Genomic DNA, 23,238 nt, shown 5'->3' with positions numbered 1-23,238 from the left:
TTAGCTTATAATTATGTATTATAAAAAGAGGTATTTGGTGTAGTGGGGGTTCAATATTTCGGCTATAATAGGGTTTAGAAAAGCAATAGTCTTTAAGGTAAAATCAAGAAAATAGAAGAAAAAGATCCCAAGCACTAAAATGACTAGTGTTTCAGCTATGGCTATGTAGAATTTTTGTGGCAAAATGGAGAGATCTTTTGGGACTGTGGATTTTGATATGAGAGGTTTCTGAGTGTGAGAAAAATGGTGAAGGGTAAGTCTCTATTTATAGGCTTCAAACCCCAACTCCCTTCTTGATTTTCTCCACACTATTCATCTTAAATTTTAAAAATAAAACCTTCCCTCCACTATATGGTTTTGACCAGTCTAGTCTTACTCCCTTCTTGTTGCTACATCATCTCCAAGTATGCCACATAGTCCCCCTTTAGAGAAATTTCATCCTCATAATTTTACTTACCATACTATTCTAGATACCATGGTCGGATGTCTTCCTCCGACTCTCACGTTGCCTCCCGTTCTGTACTATTACTCCATAAGACCTTGACTATCAGAATACTCTTATACCCTAATTACTTCATCCCCTTCTCTAGGATGCTAGCTGGCCGTTCCTCATAACTTAGGTCTTTCTAAAATGCTAACATATCATACTTGAGAACGTGAGATGGGTCTGACACATATCTATGCAGCATCGAGATGTGAAATACATTGTGGCTATCTGCTAGAGCTGGCGGTAGGGCAAATCTATATGCTATTGTTCCCACCTTGTCCAATATCTCAAAAGGACCTATGAACAAAGGGACTAAGTTTTCCTTTCTTCCCAAACCGCTTCACTCCCTTCATAGGAGATATTTCTAAGAATACTTGATCTCCGACTTTTAGTTCCACATCTCGCTGCTTGGCATCCACATAACTATTTTGTCAACTCTGATCAGCGAGCATACATTTTCTAATCAGTTCCACTGCGTCTTGAGCCTCTCTACAACTTCAGGTCCAAGAAGTTGTCTTTCTCCTACCTTGTCCCAATGTAACGGTGATCGACACTACCTTCCATAAAGTAACTCATAGGGTGCCATACCGATTTTTGCTTCATAGCTATTATTGTAAGAGAACTCTATAAGTGGAAAATACTTACTCCGCGATCCTCCGAAGTCTAGTACATAAGCGCGCCACATATCTTTTAAAATATGTATGGTATGCTTGGACTGACCATTGGTCTGAGGATGAAATGTCATACTAAGACTTAGCTTGGTACCCATGGCTTGCTGCAAGCTCCCCAAAATCTCGATGTAAACACCGATCCTCTATCAGATACTATGGTCTTAGGGATTCCATGCAGTCGTACAATTTCTAGATCATAAATGTCTACGCACTGGTATGGAGTGTATGTAGTCTTGACAAGCAGGAAGTGAGCTGACTTGGTGAGTCTATCTACCTAAACCCAAGTCGAGTCGTGTTGCGTATTTGTTCGTGCTAATCCTATCACGAAGTCCATGGTTATGTCTTCCCACTTCCATTATGGAATACTAAGCGGTTGCAATAAGCCTGAAGGTTGCTGATGTTCCCCTTTCACTTGTTAGCATACTAGGCATTTGGACACATATTCTGCTACGTCTTTCTTCATTCCCGGTAACCAATATAGTGCCTTAAGGTCATGAGTCATCTTGGTCGACCCCAGGTGAACTGAGTATTGGGTAGTGTGTGCCTCTTCTAAAATCTTCATCTTAATTTCATAATCATTTGCCAGGCATACTCGTCCTTTATATCTCAAGAACCCTTGTCCTGATATGGAGAAATCTGTAGTCTTCCCTTCTTCGACTGCAGCCATATGTCATACTAACGTGTCATCGTGCCCTTGTCCGATCTGTATATCTTCTAATAGACTTGACTGAATGGACAAGTTAGCCAATTGACAAATGACTAGTTCTATTCCGACATTAATCAGCTCTTGCTGAAAGCGGCTTTTCTATTCCGGATAATGCTGCTAGATTTCCATAACTCTTCCGGCTTTACGTATCTGCAACTATAGTTGCTTTTCATGGGTGGTATAGGATTTCACAGTCATAATCCTGTACTAGTTCTAACCACCTGTGTTACCACTTGTTGAGCTCTTTCTATGTGAAGAAATATTTTAAACTCTTGTGGTCTGTATAAATCTCACACCGTTCTCCATAAAGATAGTGGCACCTGATTTTCAATGCGAATACCACTGCTGCCATCTCCATATTGTGTGTTGGATATCATTGCTCGTATTCCTTCACCTGCCTTTAGGCGTAGGCAATCACTTTGTCATTTTGCATCAGCACACAACCCAAACCTTGCTTCGACGTATCACAATATACTACAAACTTGTTGTTGGGTGTCGGTACACAAAGTACTGGTGCTGAGCATAATTTATCCTTAAGTAATTAGAAGCTCTCTTGACATCTATCTGTCTAGTTGAACTTTTGCTGTTTTCGGATTAGGTTGGTAAGCGAAGTGGCTTTCTTAGAAAAGACTTCTACAAATCTCTAATAATAACCTGCTAGCCCAAGAAAACTTTTAACCTCTAACGCATTCTTAGGTCTTGGCCAATCCTTCACAGCCTCCACCTTAGTTGGGTATACTGCAACTCCATCCCTGGATACTATATGGCTGAGGAACGCTACTTGTGATAGCTAATTTTTACATCTCTTGAACTTGGCATAATGTTGATGCTCCTTTATTCGTAGCATGGTAAATCTTAAATGTTCCTTGTGCTCGACTTCGTCCTTGGAATATACCAAAATATCGTCAATGAACACTACGACGAATTTGTCCAACTAATCCTCAAAGACCTGATTCATTAAGTCCATAAATACGACTGGAGCATTGGTAAGACCAAAAGACATATCTAGAAACTCTAATTTCCATATCAAGTTCTAAAATCTGTCTTTGGTATATCCTCTTCCCGTACCTTGAGCTAGTGATAACCGGACCGTAGATCAATCCTTGAAAACACGGTGGCTCCTCCGAGTTGATCAAATAAGTCGTAGATCTGGGGTAGTGGATACTTGTTTGTCACCTTGTTCAGCTTGCGGTAATCAATACACATCCGCATGCTTCAATCCTTTTTCATCACAAATAGAACTGGTGCTCCCCATGGCGAATGGCTTGGTCTGATGAAACCTAAGTCTAAGAGTTCTTGTAACTACATTTTCAACTCCTTGAGTTCAGTTGGTGCCATCTGGTATGGTGCCTTTGAGATAGGCTCGGTTCCTGGTACTAGTTCAATTGTGAAGTCAATTTCCCGAGTAGGCCATAACCCTGGTAAGTCGTCAGGAAATATCTCTGAAAATTCCTTTACAATGCAGACGTCTCCAACCTTTAATGGCGTTTCTTGTGCCACATCCATGATGCTTGGTAAGAATGTGTGACATCCTTTCTCTATCATCTTCTGAGCTTTAAAAGATGAGATATACAGTATTCGTAGTCCTAAAACCTTTCCCATAAAGCATAGTTTCTGACCGTCAGGAGTTTCAAACGTCACTTGCTTGCGTCTACAATCGATGGTTGCGCCATGTCTTGCTAGCCAATCCATGCCCAGTATTACGTCAAATTCCTAGATCTCTAGCTCTATTAGGTCACCTTCTAGTTCTGTCTCCTCAATTTTGATCAGTACTCCTTGTACTATTCGTGATGATAAAATTACTTCGCCTAAAGGAAATTTCGTAACAAACCTAGTTCTAAATCTTTCACAAGGTTCGTCTAATTTTTCTATCATTCCTAACAAGATATACGAGTGTGTTTCTCCCAAATCAAACAATACTGAACATATATTATTGAGGATAGTAAGTTTACCTGTGACCACTTTGTTACTAGCCTCGACTCTTCCCAAGGTCAAGGCAAAGACTCTGGCTGGAACCATCTTGTTGTCCCTCTTTTCTTCTGGTTTGAGCTGCGGACATTCCTTTTTTCGATGACCATCTTGGCCATAATTGAAACAACCATTAGTGTTCTCATGACACTCCCTAGGATGTCTCTTCTGGAACTTGGAGCACTGAGGGTATTTTACATAACTCGACCTATTATTTCCATTGTTATTTCGTGATCTTTTGTCACCGTCGGCTTGCTTACTACCAGGATGCTTTCTTTTCTGCCCATTAATGTTGTGTTGGTGGTTGTTGTTGTTTCTACCATTTTGAGTCTGATTCTGCTGCTTGGGTTTAGACATGCTTCCCTCCTCCTTACTAACATTTGCTTGGAGCCTTTCCACCTCTATAGCCGTTTCTAGAGAATCGGCGTAAGAAGTGGTTTCAGGGTTTGCATGCTTGACTCCTAGCTCAATCTTGGGTCTGAGTCCCCTGGTGAATTTGGTAACCCTCAAAAAATCGGTTGGAACTAACTCTGGTGCAAACTTGGCTAGACGATCAAACTGTCGAGCGTACTCAACTACTGTCAAATTTCCTTCTTCAGATTGGCAAACTCTTCCACCCTCGTAGCAATAACAACCAAGTTGTAATAATTTTTGTGAAATAACTCCACAAATCTAGTCCAAGCCATGGTGGCAACATCATGAGTTTGCTGTACCAAATCCCACCAGATTCTAACATCCTTTTTCAGAAGAGACGAAATGCAGGATATGCGATCTGCATTGCCGAGGTTCATGTGTGCTAGAATAGGCTCTACATTCCTGAGCCATTCTTTCGCCTCAAAGGGGTCGGTTGTCCCTTCGAAGTTTGGAGTGTGCTGCTTATGGAAACACTCGTAGATTGGTTCTATCTACTGAACTGGATAAGGCGCGTAGTTTGCCATCGGCCATCCCCCATATGGATATCTTACTTGTTGGGGTGCTTGAGCTGCTGGCTGAGACTACGAATGAGGTTGCGGCTGTGATTTAGGCTGAGGTTGCAGCTACGGCTGTTGTCATTGCTGTTGCAGCAGTTCTTCCACTTATTAACGTAGCTGGATAATTTTAGCGATGTTGCCCACCGGAGGTGGTGCATTTTTATTGGCAGCAGCATTAGTAGCACCCATTTCCCTTCTTTGGACTGGAGGGGCTTCATGAGTCTCGTTGGTGGTGCTGGAGGCATTTCCGTTCGTGCGTGTAGACCTTCGTAGTGACATCTTCAGCAAAGTTCTAACAGTTGAGAAAACACGTTAGAACTTACCCTAATTGGTTCTAAGGCAAAACTTACTTTAAGTAAACATAACCCAAACCTATCAGTTATGATTTCTTATGAAAAATTATGTAAGCCTTCTTTATTATTTTCTAAGTTTGTTTCTAACCACCCTATATGACTTAATTCTAAGGCTTGAAACTCATTGTTGTTCCAAAGTTAACCATATTGAGGGAGGGTAAGGATCAGTAAAATCGTTCCCACTACTATGGCCCCCTAAACTCTTAATACAGAACTCGATCTATTGATTTGTATCCACCCTCACCGAACTCAGTCATTATTTATTAAAGTTATTATAAATTTATTATGATTGTAAAAAAAACAAACTTATACATGTCATTAAAAAATAACAACTTTATTCATTTGGAAAAAGATTTTCACTAATTACAATCTCAAATTCAAAATAAATAAAGAAACTATACTAAAAATAATCTAGGGTAAAATTTATAAAAATAAGGATTTTCTACATCTAACCCTTCATCTAACATATCATCATCTATTTCTTCATAATAATCATTACTACGAGCCTCGAAACTACCTCAGGGAATATTCATTAAGATTTTATGCTTTTGTTCATTAGTGAATAGAAACTCAAACTTAGAGGTAAACCTAAGTATAAGAAAATAATATCTCATGGCTACCAGTAAATCATCTTCATCATCCATAGTCTTCCTTAATTCTTCCAATTTTGAAACTACAAAAGGAAAATCCTTAAAAAGCCTAATTACTAAGACATATTGTTCCATGGCTCTCATCATAATTGGCTTAGTGGTTTGAAGGTGAACTATCTCCTTGTGAAATAGGATCAATCTCTGAGTGATTCATTCTAGCATCCCTATTGTATCCCTTGGTTCTCTAACACTTTTCAATGCCTTAATGGCTAGAATATCATGATAGGTTAAAGCTCCAGTCATTTTTGACTTAAAACATAATGACTAAAACGTTATCTATTAACAGAAACAAAATAATCATAACTTAAACACTTACATTGGCGGTTAGAACCAGAGCTTTTGCGTGTGTATCAAGGAGAACATCATGCATATGAACTGTGACTCTGGTACCAACTGTAATGACCCGACTAACTTAAAGACCTCAGACCATTAAAAACTACTAAGCATAACCATTATTTTGGAATGCATACATAAAATAATAGAACTTTATTATAAAAATCCAAAATACGGGATCCCATTGTTATTAAATAAAGAAACCAAAACCTTTAATTAATTGTTCAAATACTAAATGTGGAAATAAAACATAAATACTTAATTAAAAAGACTTGAAACAAAATGTCACCCTCGATCTTTCCCATCAGTCCCTTCATTCAGTCCTCTCCCAATACACATGCCAAAGCTGCCATGAATCTGTCCCGCCTTCCAAGCTTTATTTTCCTGGACCATCTAAAATAAAAAGGAATGAGTCTAATGCCCAGCAAGGAAAATCTACTAAAGCATATAATAAATCATAAGACTAAAAACATATGACGTAAAAATGTAAAACATAAAACATAGGATTACAATATTAATGACCATTAACTCATTACCGTAGTATGTGATAAAACCATCTAGGTCCTCTATCTACTAATCAAGGTACGTTACATCACAAAATAGTATATGATAAACCATCTAGGTCCTCTGTCTACTAATAGAGGTAGGTTTAATCATAACTCTAATATATGATAATGATAAAAAAATCTTGGGATTCATTTGCTATCTAAGCAACTATATTTCTCAAGTGACTACAACATAAAATATATATATACATAAACATAACATAGCATATAAACATATCATAATACATACAATCTAACCTATTTTCCTTACCTTGAGTGTGGAGAGAAAAAGAAAGAGAAGAGATTGCTTGTTATAAAAAAGCCCAATCAACCTTAAATACAATATAAGATATTTATATTAGAGCCTTATAATAAAACTATACTTTCAAGAATTTTTTAAACCTCATAAATTCATACCTTCAACCTAGAACCAAAATGATGAAATCCCGAGTTTTCTCTCTAATGTCTATTTCCAACAACAACACCAAGAGTTTGGATACTTGGGTAGATTTTGGCTATATATTGGCTTGATGTGGTTCAATATTTTGGCTATAATAGGGTTTAGAAAGGCAATAGTGTTTAAGGCAAAATAAAGAAAATAGAAGAAAAAGATCCCAAACACTAAAAGGAATAGAGTTTTGGCTATGGCTATGTAGAGTGTTTGTGGCAAAATGGAGAGAGTGGACTATGGATTTTGATATGAGAGGTTTTTGAGTGTGAGAAAAATGGTGAAGGGTAAGTCTCTATTTATAGGCTTCAAACCCCAACTCCCTTCCTTGATTTTCTCCACACTATTCAACTTAATTTTAAAAATAAAACCTTCCCTCCACTATATGGGTTTTGGCCAGCCTAGTCTTACTCTCTTATTGTTGATACATCATAAACAAGTATGCCACATAGTCTCCATTTGGTTCAAACTTTAGTCAAGGTCCAAACTAATATCCTATATTTCGTAACTCTAGACCCTTCTGTAGTAAAATTAACGTAAATGGAGCTATAAAAGTTTGATTTAGGTTATTTTTATACCGTTGGTGTTGAAGGTGAAATCTCTTCAACGATATAAGGTTAGAAGCTTAAGACTATATTGCCAAAGGTATCTTAGAAGAAGATGGAGAAAACTTAAATGAGTAAAAATGTAGAACTGCAATGGAGTCGAAATTGTATATTACTTAACAGCCTTAGCATACAATCAATTTTCCAACCCCTCTCCATGTGGAATTGGGATTCATTATATAGTGGGCTCTAATGGCCCTAGATACATTGTGGTCCAGGGGACCAGGAAGTACATAGGTACACTGTCTGGAGAGTGGTTTCAGACATTGTGGTCTTGCAACCAGTACAAGGACAGGTGCCAGGAGGATATCTCCACTACTTGACCGTACGAATGTCAGAGGAGTGGTGCAGGTGGTAGTGGTGTCGACTCTGACATCTAGCCACAGACACATATGCCATTCCTCTCTCCTGGCATTCCCACTACTTGCCTGGCAGAGGTACCATATTCGTACGCTGATTCCCTTAGGTCTGCGGGTACATTCCAAAAGATACGCGTGAGAGTTAAACTTTTCTAGTCGGGCTAAGAGGGCTAGGCGTGAGAGCTTCCGTGGGGTGCTCCTGATGGCGTGGCATGGTGTGATGGCCTCCAAAGAATATGTCGGCCCTAGGGCCTCGCGTGGCACGCCCCTTGGGCACGGATGGTGGCCTCGCGTGGCACGCCCCTTGGGCACGGATGGTGGCCTCGCGTGGCACGCCCCTTGGGCACGAATGGGGGCCTCGCGTGGCACGCCCCTTGGGCACGCATGGGGGCCACGCGTGGCACACCCCTTGGGCACGTATGGTGGCCTCGCGTGGCACACTCCTTGGGCACGCATGGTGGCCTCGCGTGGCACGCCCCTTGGGCATACATGGTGGCCTCGCGTGGCATGCCCCTTGGGCACGCATGGGGGCTTCGCGTGGCAAGCCCCTTGGGCACGCATGGTGGCCTCGCGTGGCACGCCCCTTGGGCACGCATGGGGGCCTCGCGTGGCACGCCCCTTGGGCATGCATGGTGGCCTCGCGTGGCACGCCCCTTGGGCACGCATGGTGGCCTCGCGTGGCACGCCCCTTGGGCACGCAAGGTGGCCTCGCGTGGCACGCCCCTTGGGCATGGATGGTGGCCTCGCGCGGGAGGCTCGAGTGCACATGGCCAAGGTGAGACGAGGGCATCGCGTGGGAGGTTCGAATGCGCATGCTCGAGGCGAGATAGGGGCCTCGCGTGGGAGGCTCGGGTGTGCAGCCGAGTCGCGAGACGCGCACGGGTCATGGGCAGCCTCACATAGTGAGGCCCTCGTTTCCTTGGCAGGTACTTGTGCATGCCGAGCAGCCTCGTATGGGAAGGCCCTCGGGTCTGTAGGGGCATCTTTGCAAAGGCCTCCTACGAGAGATGGGGCTCACGTGGGGCAAGATATTGGGTTGCTTGGTTTGCCCGTGGCTAGCGAGGGTGAACCTTAATTTTTTTCTTGGTGGATTTTCGGCATCCACACTTGCCCCCCAGTCTATAGGGAGGCCTTTAGGCGTTCTTGTAGACTCTTCTCTTCCTTTTTATATTTTATCGTATTTTTATTTTTTGTATTTTTCATGCTTGAGGTCCTTTTGAGCCCACGCGAATGGGGGTTCGATAGGTCTCTCTTTGGTGCTCCTTGGTTGTATCTATAAGGATATGTTGACCCTTTGGGTTCTAGCTATCCTTTTATCTATTTTTGCGCGCGCTTATTATTTCTTGCGAGAAGCGTCCTTCTTGTCATTAGGCATAGTACTATTTTTGCAAGCGTCCTCTTTGAGACCCTTTTTGCAAGCGTCTTCTTTGAGACCCTTTTTGGAAGCGTCTACTTTGAGACCCTTTTTACTAGCGTCTACTTTAGAGACCCTTTTCTTAAGCGTCTATTTTTGGAGACCCTTTTCTCAAGCGTCTATTTTGGAGACCCTTTTCTCAAGCGTTTACTTTGGAGACCCTTTTCCCAAGCGTCTATTTTTGAGGTGATCTCCCCTCGAGTCGGGACTTTCATGGCTAGATGGTCTTCATTCAATCTCAAACTTGGCCAGCGTCCCCTCTAGCACGACGCCCCCTTCTATATGGAATCTTCGGACGTATTGGTAGTAGGGCAACTGGAGGAAGGTTCGCTTTCTTCCACATAGTAGTTCTTATGGCCCTCTTCCACACGTATGTACTTCTGTGCTCTCTCTCGAAGTCATCCAAATTCGTAACTTCTCTTTTGAGCATGTTACCCCACAACTTGCTTCCTGGACGAACTCCGGCTGTAATAGCCATCTTGTGCTCCGCTTTGGTTAAACCTCCCACCTTTGCTGCTTCTATACTGAACCTATGGATGTAGTCCTTCAGACTTTCATTCTCGCCTTGTTTTATGTTAGCGAGGCTGGTAGTTGACATGATGTAATCACACGCTGCATGGTGTTGCTGAAGAAATTCATCACAGAATTGTTGCCATGACTCGATTGTTCCTGGCCTTAACCTCTTGAACCACCTGTACGCCACTCCTTTAAGCGTAACGACGAAGCAATGACACTTTGCCTTGTTGTTGACCCCTCTTAACCTCATCAAGTTATTGAAGGAGTCTAAGTGATATTTTGGGTCTGTAGTACCCTCGTACGGAGTCATGCGAGGCTCTCTGAAGCCAGTGGGCATTTGCTCAGCCTGAATCTCCTTTGTGAAGGGTGAATCACGGTTGAATTCTTTGTCATCCATGTGCCCCCCAAGTGCAGTGGTGATCTTGCCTTGAGGGCTTCGCATTTTGGTGTTTAGTCCCCTCCTCTTTTTGCATAAGGAGTTTTGCGGGTTCTCGGGCTGATCCCTTGCCTTGGTTGTGTCCCTCGGGGGAACCGCGGGGGGTACGTCTCTTACTTCTGACCTCTCTCCATGGAGCTCTTTTCTTAGGCCAGGGGGTGCCTCTTTTGAGTGGACTTCGGCCTCGTTCTTACGACCATCACCTTCCCTCCGCCTTTGCTCCTGGGGACATTTCGTTGGCCTAAGTCCCCCCTGGTACTTTGTCTGGGGGGTTTTACTGGTGGAAAGTTGGGTTCCCCCATCGTCTACTGGGACAGTGCTTTCCCCTTTTTCATGCTCCTTCCCTTTACGCTTAGGGAGGGGTATGCTTGACTTCCCTTGCAGAAGGTCGTTTAAAACCTCCTGCATGTTCTCTATCGTGGTTTCCAGCCATCGAGTCTTTTTATGCAACTCGTGAATCTCTTCCTTGTAGAAGCGCATCCTTGAGCTGAAACTTACCGAGTGTACCCTGGGACCCTTGCCTGGCCAGTGCGTCGAGGGACCGAGGTCCTGGTGGTCTGAGCGTGGGGTCAACCGGGGCCGGTTAAGTGGATACACTAGTGGCTCTAAATGACCTCCGTCGGGCTGGGTAGCTAGGGACGATGCTTCCCTCTCATCCCCTGGGGGAAGTGGTTCTTCCGGTTCACCTCCATGCTCAGGCGGACGGGGGTCTTTCTTGGAAGCCCTCCGCTCTACTTCGTCTCGGCAAACCTCAACCTCTTGTATTTGCCGTAGGCGTTTTGAACGTCTTAACATCTTTCTTTGTTGGAAGTGATGGAAGAACACTGGCTTGATGCTTGTTCTTCCAACAGACGGCGCCAAACTGTTGACGGTGAAATCTCGTCAACGATATAAGGTTAGAAACTTAAGACTATATTGCCAAAGGTATCTTAGAAGAAGATGGAGAAAACTTAAATGAGTAAAAATGTAGAACTGCAATGGAGTCGAAATTGTATATTACTTAACAGCCTTAGCATACAATCAATTTTCCAACCCCTCTCCATGTGGAATTGGGATTCATTATATAGTGGGCTCTAATGGCCCTAGATACATTGTGGTCTAGGAGACCAGGAAGTACATAGGTACACTGTCTGGAGAGTGGTTTCAGACATTGTGGTCTTGCAACCAGTACAAGGACAGGTGCCTGGAGGATGTCTCCACTACTTGACCGTACGAATGTCAGAGGAGTGGTGCAGGTGGTAGTGGTGTCGACTCTGACATCTAGCCACAAACATATATTCCATTCCTCTCTCCTGGCGTTCCCACTACTTGCCTGGCAGAGGTACCATATTCGTACGCTGACTCCCTTAGGTCTGCGAGTACATTCCAAAAGATACGCGTGAGAGTTAAACTTTGCTGGTCAGGTTAAGAGGGCTAGGCGTGAGAGCTTCCGTGGGGTGCTCCTGATGGCGTGGCATGGTGTGATGGCCTCCAAAGAATATGTCGGCCCTAGGGCCTCGCGTGGCACGCCCCTTGGGCACGGATGGTGGCCTCGCGTGGCACGCCCGTTGGGCACGGATGGTGGCCTCACGTGGCACGCCCGTTGGGCACGGATGGTGGCCTCGCGTGGCACGCCCCTTGGTCACGGATGGGGGCCTCGCGTGGCACGCCCCTTGGGCACGCATGGGGGCCTCGCGTGGCACGCCCCTTGGGTACGCATGGTGGCCTCGCGTGGCACGCCCCTTGGGTAGGCATGGTGGCCTCGCGTGGCACACTCCTTGGGCACACATGGTGGCCTCGCGTGGCATGCCCCTTGGGCACGCATGGTGGCCTTGCGTGGCACGCCCCTTGGGCACACATGGGGGCCTCGCGTGGCAAGCCCTTGGGCACGCATGGTGGCCTCGCGTGGCACGCCCCTTGGGCACGCATGGGGGCCTCGCGTGGCACGCCCCTCGGGTACGGATGGTGGCCTCGCATGGCACGCCCCTTGGGCATCCATGGTGGCCTTGTGTGGCACGCCCCTTGGGCACGCATGGGGGTCTCGCGTGGCACGCCCCTTGGGCACGCATGGTGGCCTTGCGTGGCACACCCCTTGGGCACGGATCGTGGCCTCGCGCAGGAGGCTCGAGTGCACATGGCCGAGGTGAGACGGGGGCATCGCGTGGGAGGCTCGAATGCGCATGCTCGAGGCGAGATGGGGGCCTCGCGTGGGAGGCTCGGGTGTGAAGCTGAGTCGCGAGGCCCTCATGGGCAGCCTTGCATAGTGAGGCCCTCGTTGCCTTGGCAGGTACTTGTGCATGTCGGGCAGCCTCGTATGGGAAGGCCCTCGGGTCTCTAGGGGCATCTTCGCAAAGGCCTCCTACGAGACATGGGACTCGCGTGTGGCAAGATATTGGGTTGCTTGGTTTGCCCGTGGCTAGCGAGAGTAAACCTTAATTTTTTTATTGGTGGATTTTTGGCATCCACAATTGGATAGCTAATTAAATTATCTACAACTTTTTAGATAAATAGGTCAAAACTAGGCCCGAAGTTACAGCACCCTAAAGTTAAGAAAATTGCATTTACTTATCTAACACTTCTTGACACAAAATCACTTAATTCAAATAGATTTAATCTTGCCTTTCTTTAATTTTTTTTTAAAAAATCAAATCCTTCCTATTTTTGAGCCAAGCCTAAGACTAGGCTATTTTGGTTTTCATTTTAATTCTAATATTTTGACTTATTTTAATACCACTTGTTCACTTCTTAATACATCAAATAACATGTGCATTTAAATACTTCATAAAACTATACCCAAACTATAATTATTTCTAAGTCATAAAACCATAACTTAAATAATTTAAGCTTAAAGCAATCTTTATTCCACAACTCAAGTCATAACTAAATCTAACCTAAGATCATATTTAAGGAGCTTATAAGAAAATAATAACCTTGGTTATTACAAATACAAATTGTATACTTTAAATATTACATATTATACATACAAATAACCTAAAATTATATATATATAAACAAAGATAAAAGGAAAAAAATTGACCTATTTTTATCAGAGAGAATCAGACAATGTACAATAGAGAGCACAATGAAATATGACAACAAAAGAGAAAGAAGAAAAAAAATTGATGATTACAAGCACACGTTTATGAATTCTTGTAGTAAAGTATATAACATAAAAATAGAAAAGACTACACATTACCAGAAATTATATAAATATAAACATACCTTAACTAGAGAAAGGTCTGGGTGAGCCGAGAGAGAGTGAGACAGAAACTAAGAGAACCATATTCACCAAAACAAAAAAAGAATTAAAAAAAAAAAGGAAAATACTAGATTGACCCTGTGTTTTTTCCGAATACGCAATCGGTCTCTATGTTTTGTTAAATGACAATTTGGACTCTGTGTTTTAAAAAATAGATCAAAATAGTACCTTATACCCATTTTTTGTAAAAAACATTCAAATATAATCTTTCATTCTCCGCTCATCGACAACTTTCTGCGCTTCTCTAGACCCATCACATCATTACCGACCCAAGAATTGATCTTATAATTGCAAATATTTTGACCAAAATCAGGTATAGGGTACTATTTTGATCCATTTTGTAAAACATATGGACTGAATTGCCATTTAACAAAACACAGGGGATGATTGAGTATTTGGGAAAAACACAAGGACCAAAATGACAATTAAAAAAAACAAAATAGCAATTATAAAAAATAAAAAATAAAGAGCATCCATACTTGAGAGAGTGAGACCATAGTGAAAGGGGAGGGTAGTGAGATTGAGAGATCCCTTTTCACCAAAACAAAAAGAAAGGAAAAAAAACATAAAAAAAAAATTAAAATATAAAATAAAATGCAATCCCCATAGTTGACTAAGAGAAGGAATGGACTGAGAAAATGTGTGTGAGAGTGGGAAATAAGTGAGAACGAAATTGGTGAAATGGGTACATTAGTGTAAATGGGTGAGAGGAAAATGGGGGATGTGAGTGAGTGTTAGAGATAGGGGAAATGAATGAGTGGTGATCTAAGTTTTGGGGGGAAATGGGTTAGAGGCGGTAGTTAGATTTTGGGGAGAAAATATTTGGGAAAGTGAAATTTTGGGCAAGGTATATTCTGGGAATTCAGCTATAATTACTCCATCAGATTAGGAGTGACATGTCGCTCTTAATATTGTCAATGTCCTGCAGATAATATGATGATCCTTACAAATTTTTATCACATAATTTTTTAGTAAATTTTTTATAAATGTATTATTAGGGACGACATGTCGCCATTAATAATACCAGATGTCGTGCGCTTATAACATTGTATATTGAAAATTCCACTATCAGCAGCGACAAAAACATGTTGCCCCTAAAACTCAATTTTGTTGTAGTGAATGGTACCATCATCCACAGCAACAAACCAATCCCAAGCACCCTGGCCTCAGCAGATCAAACATCTTTTTCCCCAGTTCTATCCAAAGATGTCTTGCCTAACCTGACCTGCAATATTGGGGTGCGGTTATACATGCCCTCAAAAGCACTAGATAACTCTTCCACACCAAACAAGCTTCCTCTTATCGTATACTACCATGGTGGTGGCATCGTCTTGTCGACTACTTTTTCTTCTACTAACCATGAGTTTTACGAAAAAATGGCAGCGTAACTAGACGTCTTCATGGTGTCCATCCACTACCGATCAGTCCCGGAGAACTGCCTCTCGGAAGCATACAATGACGTTGTCGAAGCATTGGTTTAGGTTAAATGCACTGAGGAGATTTGCACACGTGAGTTCGCTGATATATCTAACTATTTTCTTTTGGGCAATAGTGCTGGTGGAAACATAGCCTACCATGCAGGAGTGCGTGCGTCTATAGCAGTCGATGAACTTGCGCCAATGAAGATCCGAGGGCTAATATTTCACCATCAGTATTTTAGTGGGGTCATGAGGACTGAGTCCGAGTTGAGGTTGGTTGACGATCCGGCATTGCCTTTAAGCTTCAATGATCTGATGTGGAGGCTTGGATTACCAATCGGGATTGACTGCGATCATAAGTATTCTAATCCAATGGCGAATGAGCAATGGTGTGATATTTGTGATGAAATTAATAAGTTGGGGTGTCGTTTTTTTTTTGTAGGAGGTGACTGTGACCCTCTGATTGATCGCCACTAGAGTTTGTGGAGATGCTTAAGAAATAAGGTGTTACTGTAATCACTCATTTTATCCCAGGAATTCGTCATGGGCTGGAGCTTTCAAATCCAAGTAAAGCTCCATTGTTATTTTTCATACTTAAACCATTCCTAAATGATGATCGCTAACGTGACAACTTTTAATAATTGAGGTATAAAGTCATAATACTGCTTTAAGCAAATGTAATATGGAAATTAATTAATATTAATAAAGCTACACATTGGTGTTTAATTTGGCTTTCCCTTTCTCATTATTAATATGAGAATTGCTAGGGATACTACTCATTCTCAAAGATGTGTCATGTCGATATTGGTGAAATTTAATGTTGGGTCCCATATATTTTAATTTAATATTTATTAGGTGTATTGCTAAATTATTATAAAATGTGAGGTCGTATGATATTGGACACATGTCAAATAATTTGTTATACGGTGATTAGGTAAGTTATATCTTCCAAGAGATTTGTTTTTATTAAATTATTATTTGCTTTTGCGTGTTATGATGATGGCATAATAATTAATTAAGGTACAGTAGTGGTTGCAATGATTTTTCTCACCAAATTTCTCAACAAACTTATTTGTTTTCTTTTTTTTCTACACGACCAACTTATTTGTTATAAGCTCTAAACAATTTTAAAGAAAGGACATCGGAAAAAGATTCAGTTAATATACCGAAAGCGTTACAATGTCCGACCAAATAACAATCGATCCCTACCAAAGACTTCAGATTGTACAGAATGACAACGGAACAATCACTCGATTATACAGACCTCCAGATGCTCCCACTGCACCTGATCCCACTGTATCTAGTGCACCTATAGTTCTTTCCAAAGACATCACCCTTGACCAGTCAAAATCCACCTGGCTCAGAGTTTTCATACCCCGGAATGCACTGGATAATAAACTCCTACTACCTCTCATTGTCTATTTCCATGGGGGTGGGTTCATACTTTTCAGTGCAGCCTCAACCCTTGCTCATAATTACGCTTTCAACTTAGCTTCCGAAATCTCTGCCGTTGTGATTTCTGTCGAGTACCGTCTAGCTCCGGAGCACCGCCTGCCGGCGGCGTTCGAAGACGCCATGGACGCACTGTATAGTATCAGAACCGCCGAAGATGATTGGTTGAGAAACCACGCTGATTTGTCAAACTGCTTCATCATGGGGGGCAGTGCCGGAGGGACAATAGCATACCATGCTGGACTTCGGGCTACGGCTGAGGCCCAACATCTCGGGCCCATGAAGATCCGTGGGTTGATATTACATCAGCCATTCTTTGGTGGGGTTCAGAGATGTGAGTCGGAGTTGAGGCTGGTCAATGACGCTGTTCTTCCGCCTTGTGTTAGTGATTTGATGTGGGAGCTGGCTTTGCCTCAGGGAGCTGACCGTGATCACGTGTATTCGAATCCGACGGTGAATGATGGTTCAAAGGCCTTGGAGATTATCAAGTCGTCGGAATGGAAGGTAATGGTTGCAGGATGTGATGGGGACCCACTTTATGACCGTCAGATTGAACTTATGAAAATGTTAGAGAGAAAGGGTGTAAAGGTGGTAGGTCACTTTGGTGTTGGAGGATATCATGGGGTTGAGGTGGTTGACTCCTCCAAGGCGAAGCTACTCAACTTGGCTATAAAAAGTTTCATGTGTCATTAGAGATCTGCTTGGAGACGATATCATTAGTTTTATTTTAAGTTGTATTTTGTGTTAATGTTTTGGTTGATATTTGCTAGTAAATAAGGATTGAATTTTGGGACTTGGTGCATAATTTAATTGCGGATGAAAATAAGTAAATTTCCATGTTTTCAATTTTGTATATTGTGCAAAATTTATTTTAAGTTGCATTTTGTGTTTTGTCAGTTGTTTTGGTTGATAATTGCTAGTAAATAAGGATTGTATTGTGGGAATTGGTGCAAAATTTAATTGGGCGTGAAAATAAGTAAATGATCATGTTATTAATTTTGTAGTAATTAAAATTACATATTACACAATATTTTAATATTATGATATATGTGTATTAGTTTTATTTTAAAGTTATTTTGATATTTTTTTTTCGTTTTTTATGGATTTTTACTATACCACAAAATACATATACTGAGTTGAAAATTAATATACCAACAAAACTTACAAAATTATTACTCAAAATGTATATACTATGCTAAAAAATTATATACTATCATTAAAATATATATACTATGATACAAAATTATATGTTACCATTATAATAAAATAAAAACTAAATGTCATAAAAAAAATTGATATATCATACCATAAAAAACATATACACTAGCTGAAAAATAATGTACAAACAACCCATAAAAATCTTAAAAAATCATTATAACTTTAAAATAAAAACTAATTAAACAACTCGAATATATATACCACTATATTAAAGTTATACACTCCTAAATAAATTAAAAAATTATAGAAAATGACAATTTAGATAATCAACAATGTAAAAGAGTCATTTTTCAAAAAAATTTAAAATGAGGACACTCGCTTCTTGATATTATTGTTTTGAATCATTTACTATAATATCTCTTGTATTTTTTATTTTTCATTTCTTATGAAGAGCATGGTCATATTTTTTATGTGTATGGTGGTTGTCACGACCCAAGCCCTAGGCGGTGACAGATTTGTAATATCCCTAACTTTGGTGATCAAAGGTCAAACTTTGACCCTTATTAAAAAATAACTTTTATAAATGATCATTTAATTTATATTAAATAGTACCATAATTATAAGTAAAAAATAATGGATTAACTCCTATAATTATATATAAAAATATTAATAATGAAAGCAGGATCATCTATCATTATACATAGAACAGTAATATTCCCACAGTTATGTAGTCACCAAACAGTTAAATTTAATAAGTTATAAAATACCAAAATACTAATTAGCGTCCACCATTCCTCATTCTTAACTATTACATAGAAAATTGAGATATACATACCATAAGGTTCCAAATCAAATACATAAATAGAGCATAAAAGATAGGACAATGGCACTAAATAGAAATAGGCTAAACACCTTGGCTCCACTAATAATTCACCTTCCACATTCGCATCACTGGGTTCTTGGAATAGGAGAGATATAGGGGGTGAACTTATGAAGTTCAATATGAAAGCAACTAATATCATGGACCAAAAAGTTTAATAAAACCCTTGCATGGTTAGCTTTTATAACAAAACATATATCATCATTTATAAACCAAAAGAGAGAGAAGCCACAAATAATCATAAGAGCATACCTTCAAGTGCACATCACACCATCCACTAAATCCCTAGTTCCTGTCTCCCACCATAGAAAAACTGACATTCTAAACAGGGTAGCCGGACCGAATAACCACCATAAGGCGAAGGCTCAGAACACTTCCTGTATACAAATGCTAGGTCTTTACACCTACAGGTGAGTGGACACCTGATCTACCTATGATGACATAGAGACTAGGTCGTGAAACAACAACATGCACAAATCATGATCACTATGACTCTCATCGGTATAACCAAATGCAAGTTAACATGAAAATAAAGAAACATATTCTCTGTATATTTTAGAAAATTGGACAGCATAATAACTGTATTTGAATAAAACCCAAAAATCATAATCTGCATAAATAAGTGAACACACTCAATGCCCTCAGAGCAGAACATAACATATGCAGATTAAGTTTTTAAATTTTCAAACATTTTATAAATATCAAAATTGGAATATGTTTAATGTAACTCAATACAAGTAAAATAAGTCCAATAGTTAAGTTAAGTCCCTACCTCCTTAGAATTTTCAATCTGAGCCCAAAGCGACGCTCCTGAGCTTAACGATGATCCTACAGTGATTTACTTTGATTTTAATATCATGTTTTTCCTACGTGTGTCAAATGAGCAAACGATTATCATCATTGCATTCCTTATTCAAAATCGTGCCCAATGACATATAATATGACCATATATAATATTTCAAGTTCCAGAACCTCACCCAAGTGGTGCACAGTAGCAGTTGGTGGCAACAGTGAGCGGTGTACCAGAAACGTCGATGAGTTTATGGATGGCATATATTAGAACGATCCTCTCGATGATTACATCACGAAAGTACAACTCCTTTGCCCAATTGACCTCTGGTGTCATCGGAAAATGCTTCCAATGGGGCAAACATACCCAAAATCTCGCAGGAGAAAAATGATGTGTTGTCCGAAATGACTTTGTGGACGATGTTCCTCTCTTCACGCTGGTTCCAATGGTACTGACCATTCACCGAGTGGTGCTCGGAGCTAGCCGAAAAACGTGTTCAAAGTTTCATGACGAAACTTCAGAGTTTTCTTCTACGCGCGTCTCCACTCCGATGGCCACCAAACTTTAGGGATGAGTTCCTTGCCGACCACTAATGGTTTAGCTCCGACATGTGGCGGCAACGGCAACTCCAGCAGTGGCTGTCTGGTACCCTGCCGTGGGTTGTTATAGAGAGGAAAGAAAGAAAAGAAAAGAAAAAGAAAGAAGAAGTGTAGGGGTCGGAGAAGAAAAAGGAAAAAAAAATCTTAATATATAAAGAAAAAATTAAAATTAGTGGGTCCCACCACTTATATATAATTAAAAAAAAAATCTTCTTCTTTTTGACTTTTCAACCTCAAGTTTTACATTCCCCCCTCCTTAAAGAAATTTTTTCCCGAAATTTTTGAAGTACAACCTCGAGCTGAAAATTAAACAAATGAGGATACTTCTCATACATCTCTAACTCTAACTCCGATGTATCCTCGTCTTCTCTATGGTTCTGCCATAAGACCTTGACTACGGGAATCTCTCTATTCCTTTGCACCTTTAACTCTCTCACCATGATTCTAATAGGTTGTTCTTCATATGTCACGTTATCTCGAAGAGGGATAGCCTCATACTCGATGATGTGCGATGGGTCTGGAGTATACTTCCTCAGTATCAACACATGGAACACATTGTGAACATTCCCCAACTAAGCTGGTAAGTTTAATCGATAAGCGACCTTCCCAACCCTCTCGATAACCTCGAAAGGTCCAATATACATCGGGGCTCGCTTACCCTTCACTCCAAATCTCATCAGGCCACGCATGGGAGTAACTTTCAAGAAGACATAGTCACCAACTTCAAACTCAACTTCTCATTGGTGGAAATCAGCATAACTCTTCTAATGACTTTGAACAACCTTAAGTCTCTCTTGGATGTCTTTGATCTTCTCAGTGGTACTAGGGATAGTTCGAGGTCTAATTATGACATGCTAATCTGGTTCTGCCCAATAAAAATGTGATCTACATGGTCTCCCATATAAGGCCTCATAAGGAGCCATGCCTATACTGGCCTAGTAGCTATTATTATAAGTGAATTCCATAAATGACAAGTGTTCTCTCCAGATACCCCCAAAATCCAAAATACAAGAACGAAACATGTCCTCCAAAGTTTGGATAGTCCTCTTAGACTGTCCATCTGCCTGAGGGTGGTGAGCGGTACCCAAGTTAAGCTCAGTACCTAAAGGTATTTTTTTTTTCAATGCTCATGAAAACCTTGATGTAAATCGAAGATCTCTATCTGAAGCAATGCTGGGAGGCAACCCATGCAGTGAAGTATATTACCCACATAAAGTCGAGCTAGTCTAGAAACCTTATAATCCTTCTTAATTGGAGTGAAATGAGCAGATTTGGTCAAACGATCGACAATCACCCGGACTGTGTCATGCTTTAATGGTTTTAATGGTAATCCCGTCACAAAGTACATCATGATCTTGTCACACTTCCATTCTTGTATAGGTAAGGTTGAAGCAACTCTGATGGTCTCTAGTACTTAACTTTAACCTGCTGGCAAACCATACACTTAGTTACTAAGCTAGCCATATCTCTCTTCATACCTTCCCACTAGTATTGTCTTTTAAAGTCTTGGTACATCTTTGTACTTCCAGGATGTACAGCAAACTTTCACATTTGGGCCTCGATCATAACAGACTCTCTAAGATAAGGGATATTTGTAACGACCAATCTTCCCTTATGGTATAAGAATCCTTCAACATTTATTGTCCACAGATCCAGCTGCTCACCACTTTGGATTCGATTCCAGATTAATCTCAATTTCTCATCTTGCCACTAACATTGCTTAACCTGCTGAATTAGCACTGGTGTAGCAACCGCGTTAGAAATTCAAGCAATATATTTTCCTTCACAGTACTCGAAATTATAATCACCCACTGTGATTGTTCTTTTCAAATCCTCAAGAGCCAAACAAGCCAAAGTGCCATGAGTTTTTTTACTTAATGCATCAATGACCACTTTTGCTTTTCTAGGATGATATTGCAAAGTGAAATCATAATCCTCCATGTACTCGACCCATATTCTTTGCCTCAAATTCAAGTCACTTTTAGTAAGGGGAAACTTTAAACTCTTATGATTAGAATATAATTCAAACTTTGCCCTATATAAGTAACATATCAAAATTTTCAAGGCAAAAATCACTGCTGCAAGTTCCAAGTCATGTGTTGGGTAGTTCTTCTCATGTGGCTTCAATTGGCATGAAGCATAGGCAACAACCTTCCCATTTTGCATGAGAACTCCTCCTAAACCAGTACCAAAAGCATCAGTGAATACCACATACGACAGTCGTTGCAGTCATTCTTTGCTTAAGTTCTCCAAAAGCTTCTCCCCAATTGTCATCCCACACGAACTTTAAATCCTTTCTTGTTAGCTTTGTCAAAGTCATAGCAATTCGATAAAAATTCACCATAAAGCAACGAGAGTAACCTACTATCCTAATAAACTTTGAACCTCAGTAACGTTCTTTGGTCTTTCCCACTACAGGATATAATCTATCTTTGTAGGATCCAAAGTAATGCCTTCTTGAGATATTACATGCCCTAAGAATTTGACCTCGGTCATCCAAAAGTCACATTTCTCTTTCTTAGCATATAATTGATGGTCCCTCAAAGTTTGTAATGCAATTGTTAAATGTTCTGCATGGTCCTCAGGTGTCTTGGAATACACCAAAATGTCATTAATAAAAACAGCCACAAAATTATCCAAATATGATCTAAAGATTCTATTCATAAGGTCCATAAGTGCTGTAGGTGTTTTCATCAATCCAAATGGCATCACCAAAAACTCAAGTGTCCATAACGTGTTCTGAAAGCCGTTTTAGGAATATTATCTTCCTGAATCCTCAATTGATGATAGTCTGACCTCAAATCAATCTTGGAAAAACACTTTGAATCTCTGAGCTGATCAAACAACTCATCTATCCTTGGCAAATGATACTTCAGATTTTAATTACGATTTAGAGATTAAATTTGATTTTGAGACAAGTTTTTCTGCAATTTCATATTTTTTATTTCTTCTTCAAGTATTTGAATTTTATGTTACTGAATAATTAGTTTGTTGTTTTAGTCATGTCTGATATGAACTAAACATCCCTATCTAGGGGTTAATGTAGTCGCTTGGATTTTTATTTAATGTTATTATGACGTTCTATTAATTCTTCTTTTTTATTCTAATCTATATAATGTTTGCTTAATGATAGTAAATATCTGATCAATATTTGCTTGATTTATGATTTTGATTCAGAATTCAAAAGATGAGAAATGATTATGCTATCGTTGTATAGACATAAGTTACATATTGAATTTTA

General features: G+C 40.6%; 1 protein-coding gene across 1 annotated transcript; it reads left to right on the top strand.

The window, feature by feature from the left end:
* The first annotated feature begins 16,205 nt into the window (after nucleotides 1-16,205).
* LOC133780405 (carboxylesterase 1-like) lies at nucleotides 16,206-17,530 on the top strand. The gene has a single exon (XM_062220171.1). The coding sequence runs from the start codon at nucleotides 16,298-16,300 to the stop codon at nucleotides 17,261-17,263; it is 966 nt and encodes a 321-aa protein (XP_062076155.1). The 5' UTR covers nucleotides 16,206-16,297; the 3' UTR covers nucleotides 17,264-17,530.
* Nucleotides 17,531-23,238: the final 5,708 nt, after the last annotated feature.

Source organism: Humulus lupulus, chromosome 5 (genome assembly GCF_963169125.1).
Source record: "Humulus lupulus chromosome 5, drHumLupu1.1, whole genome shotgun sequence".
Classification (NCBI taxonomy): domain Eukaryota; kingdom Viridiplantae; phylum Streptophyta; class Magnoliopsida; order Rosales; family Cannabaceae; genus Humulus; species Humulus lupulus.
Note: the sequence above shows the minus strand (reverse complement) of the source record. Positions and strands in the feature narration are given on the sequence as shown.

Excerpts from the sequence above, each read along its gene's own strand:
- LOC133780405 (XM_062220171.1), top strand. The coding sequence starts at position 16,298 with ATGTCCGACCAAATAACAATCGATCCCTACCAAAGACTTCAGATTGTA.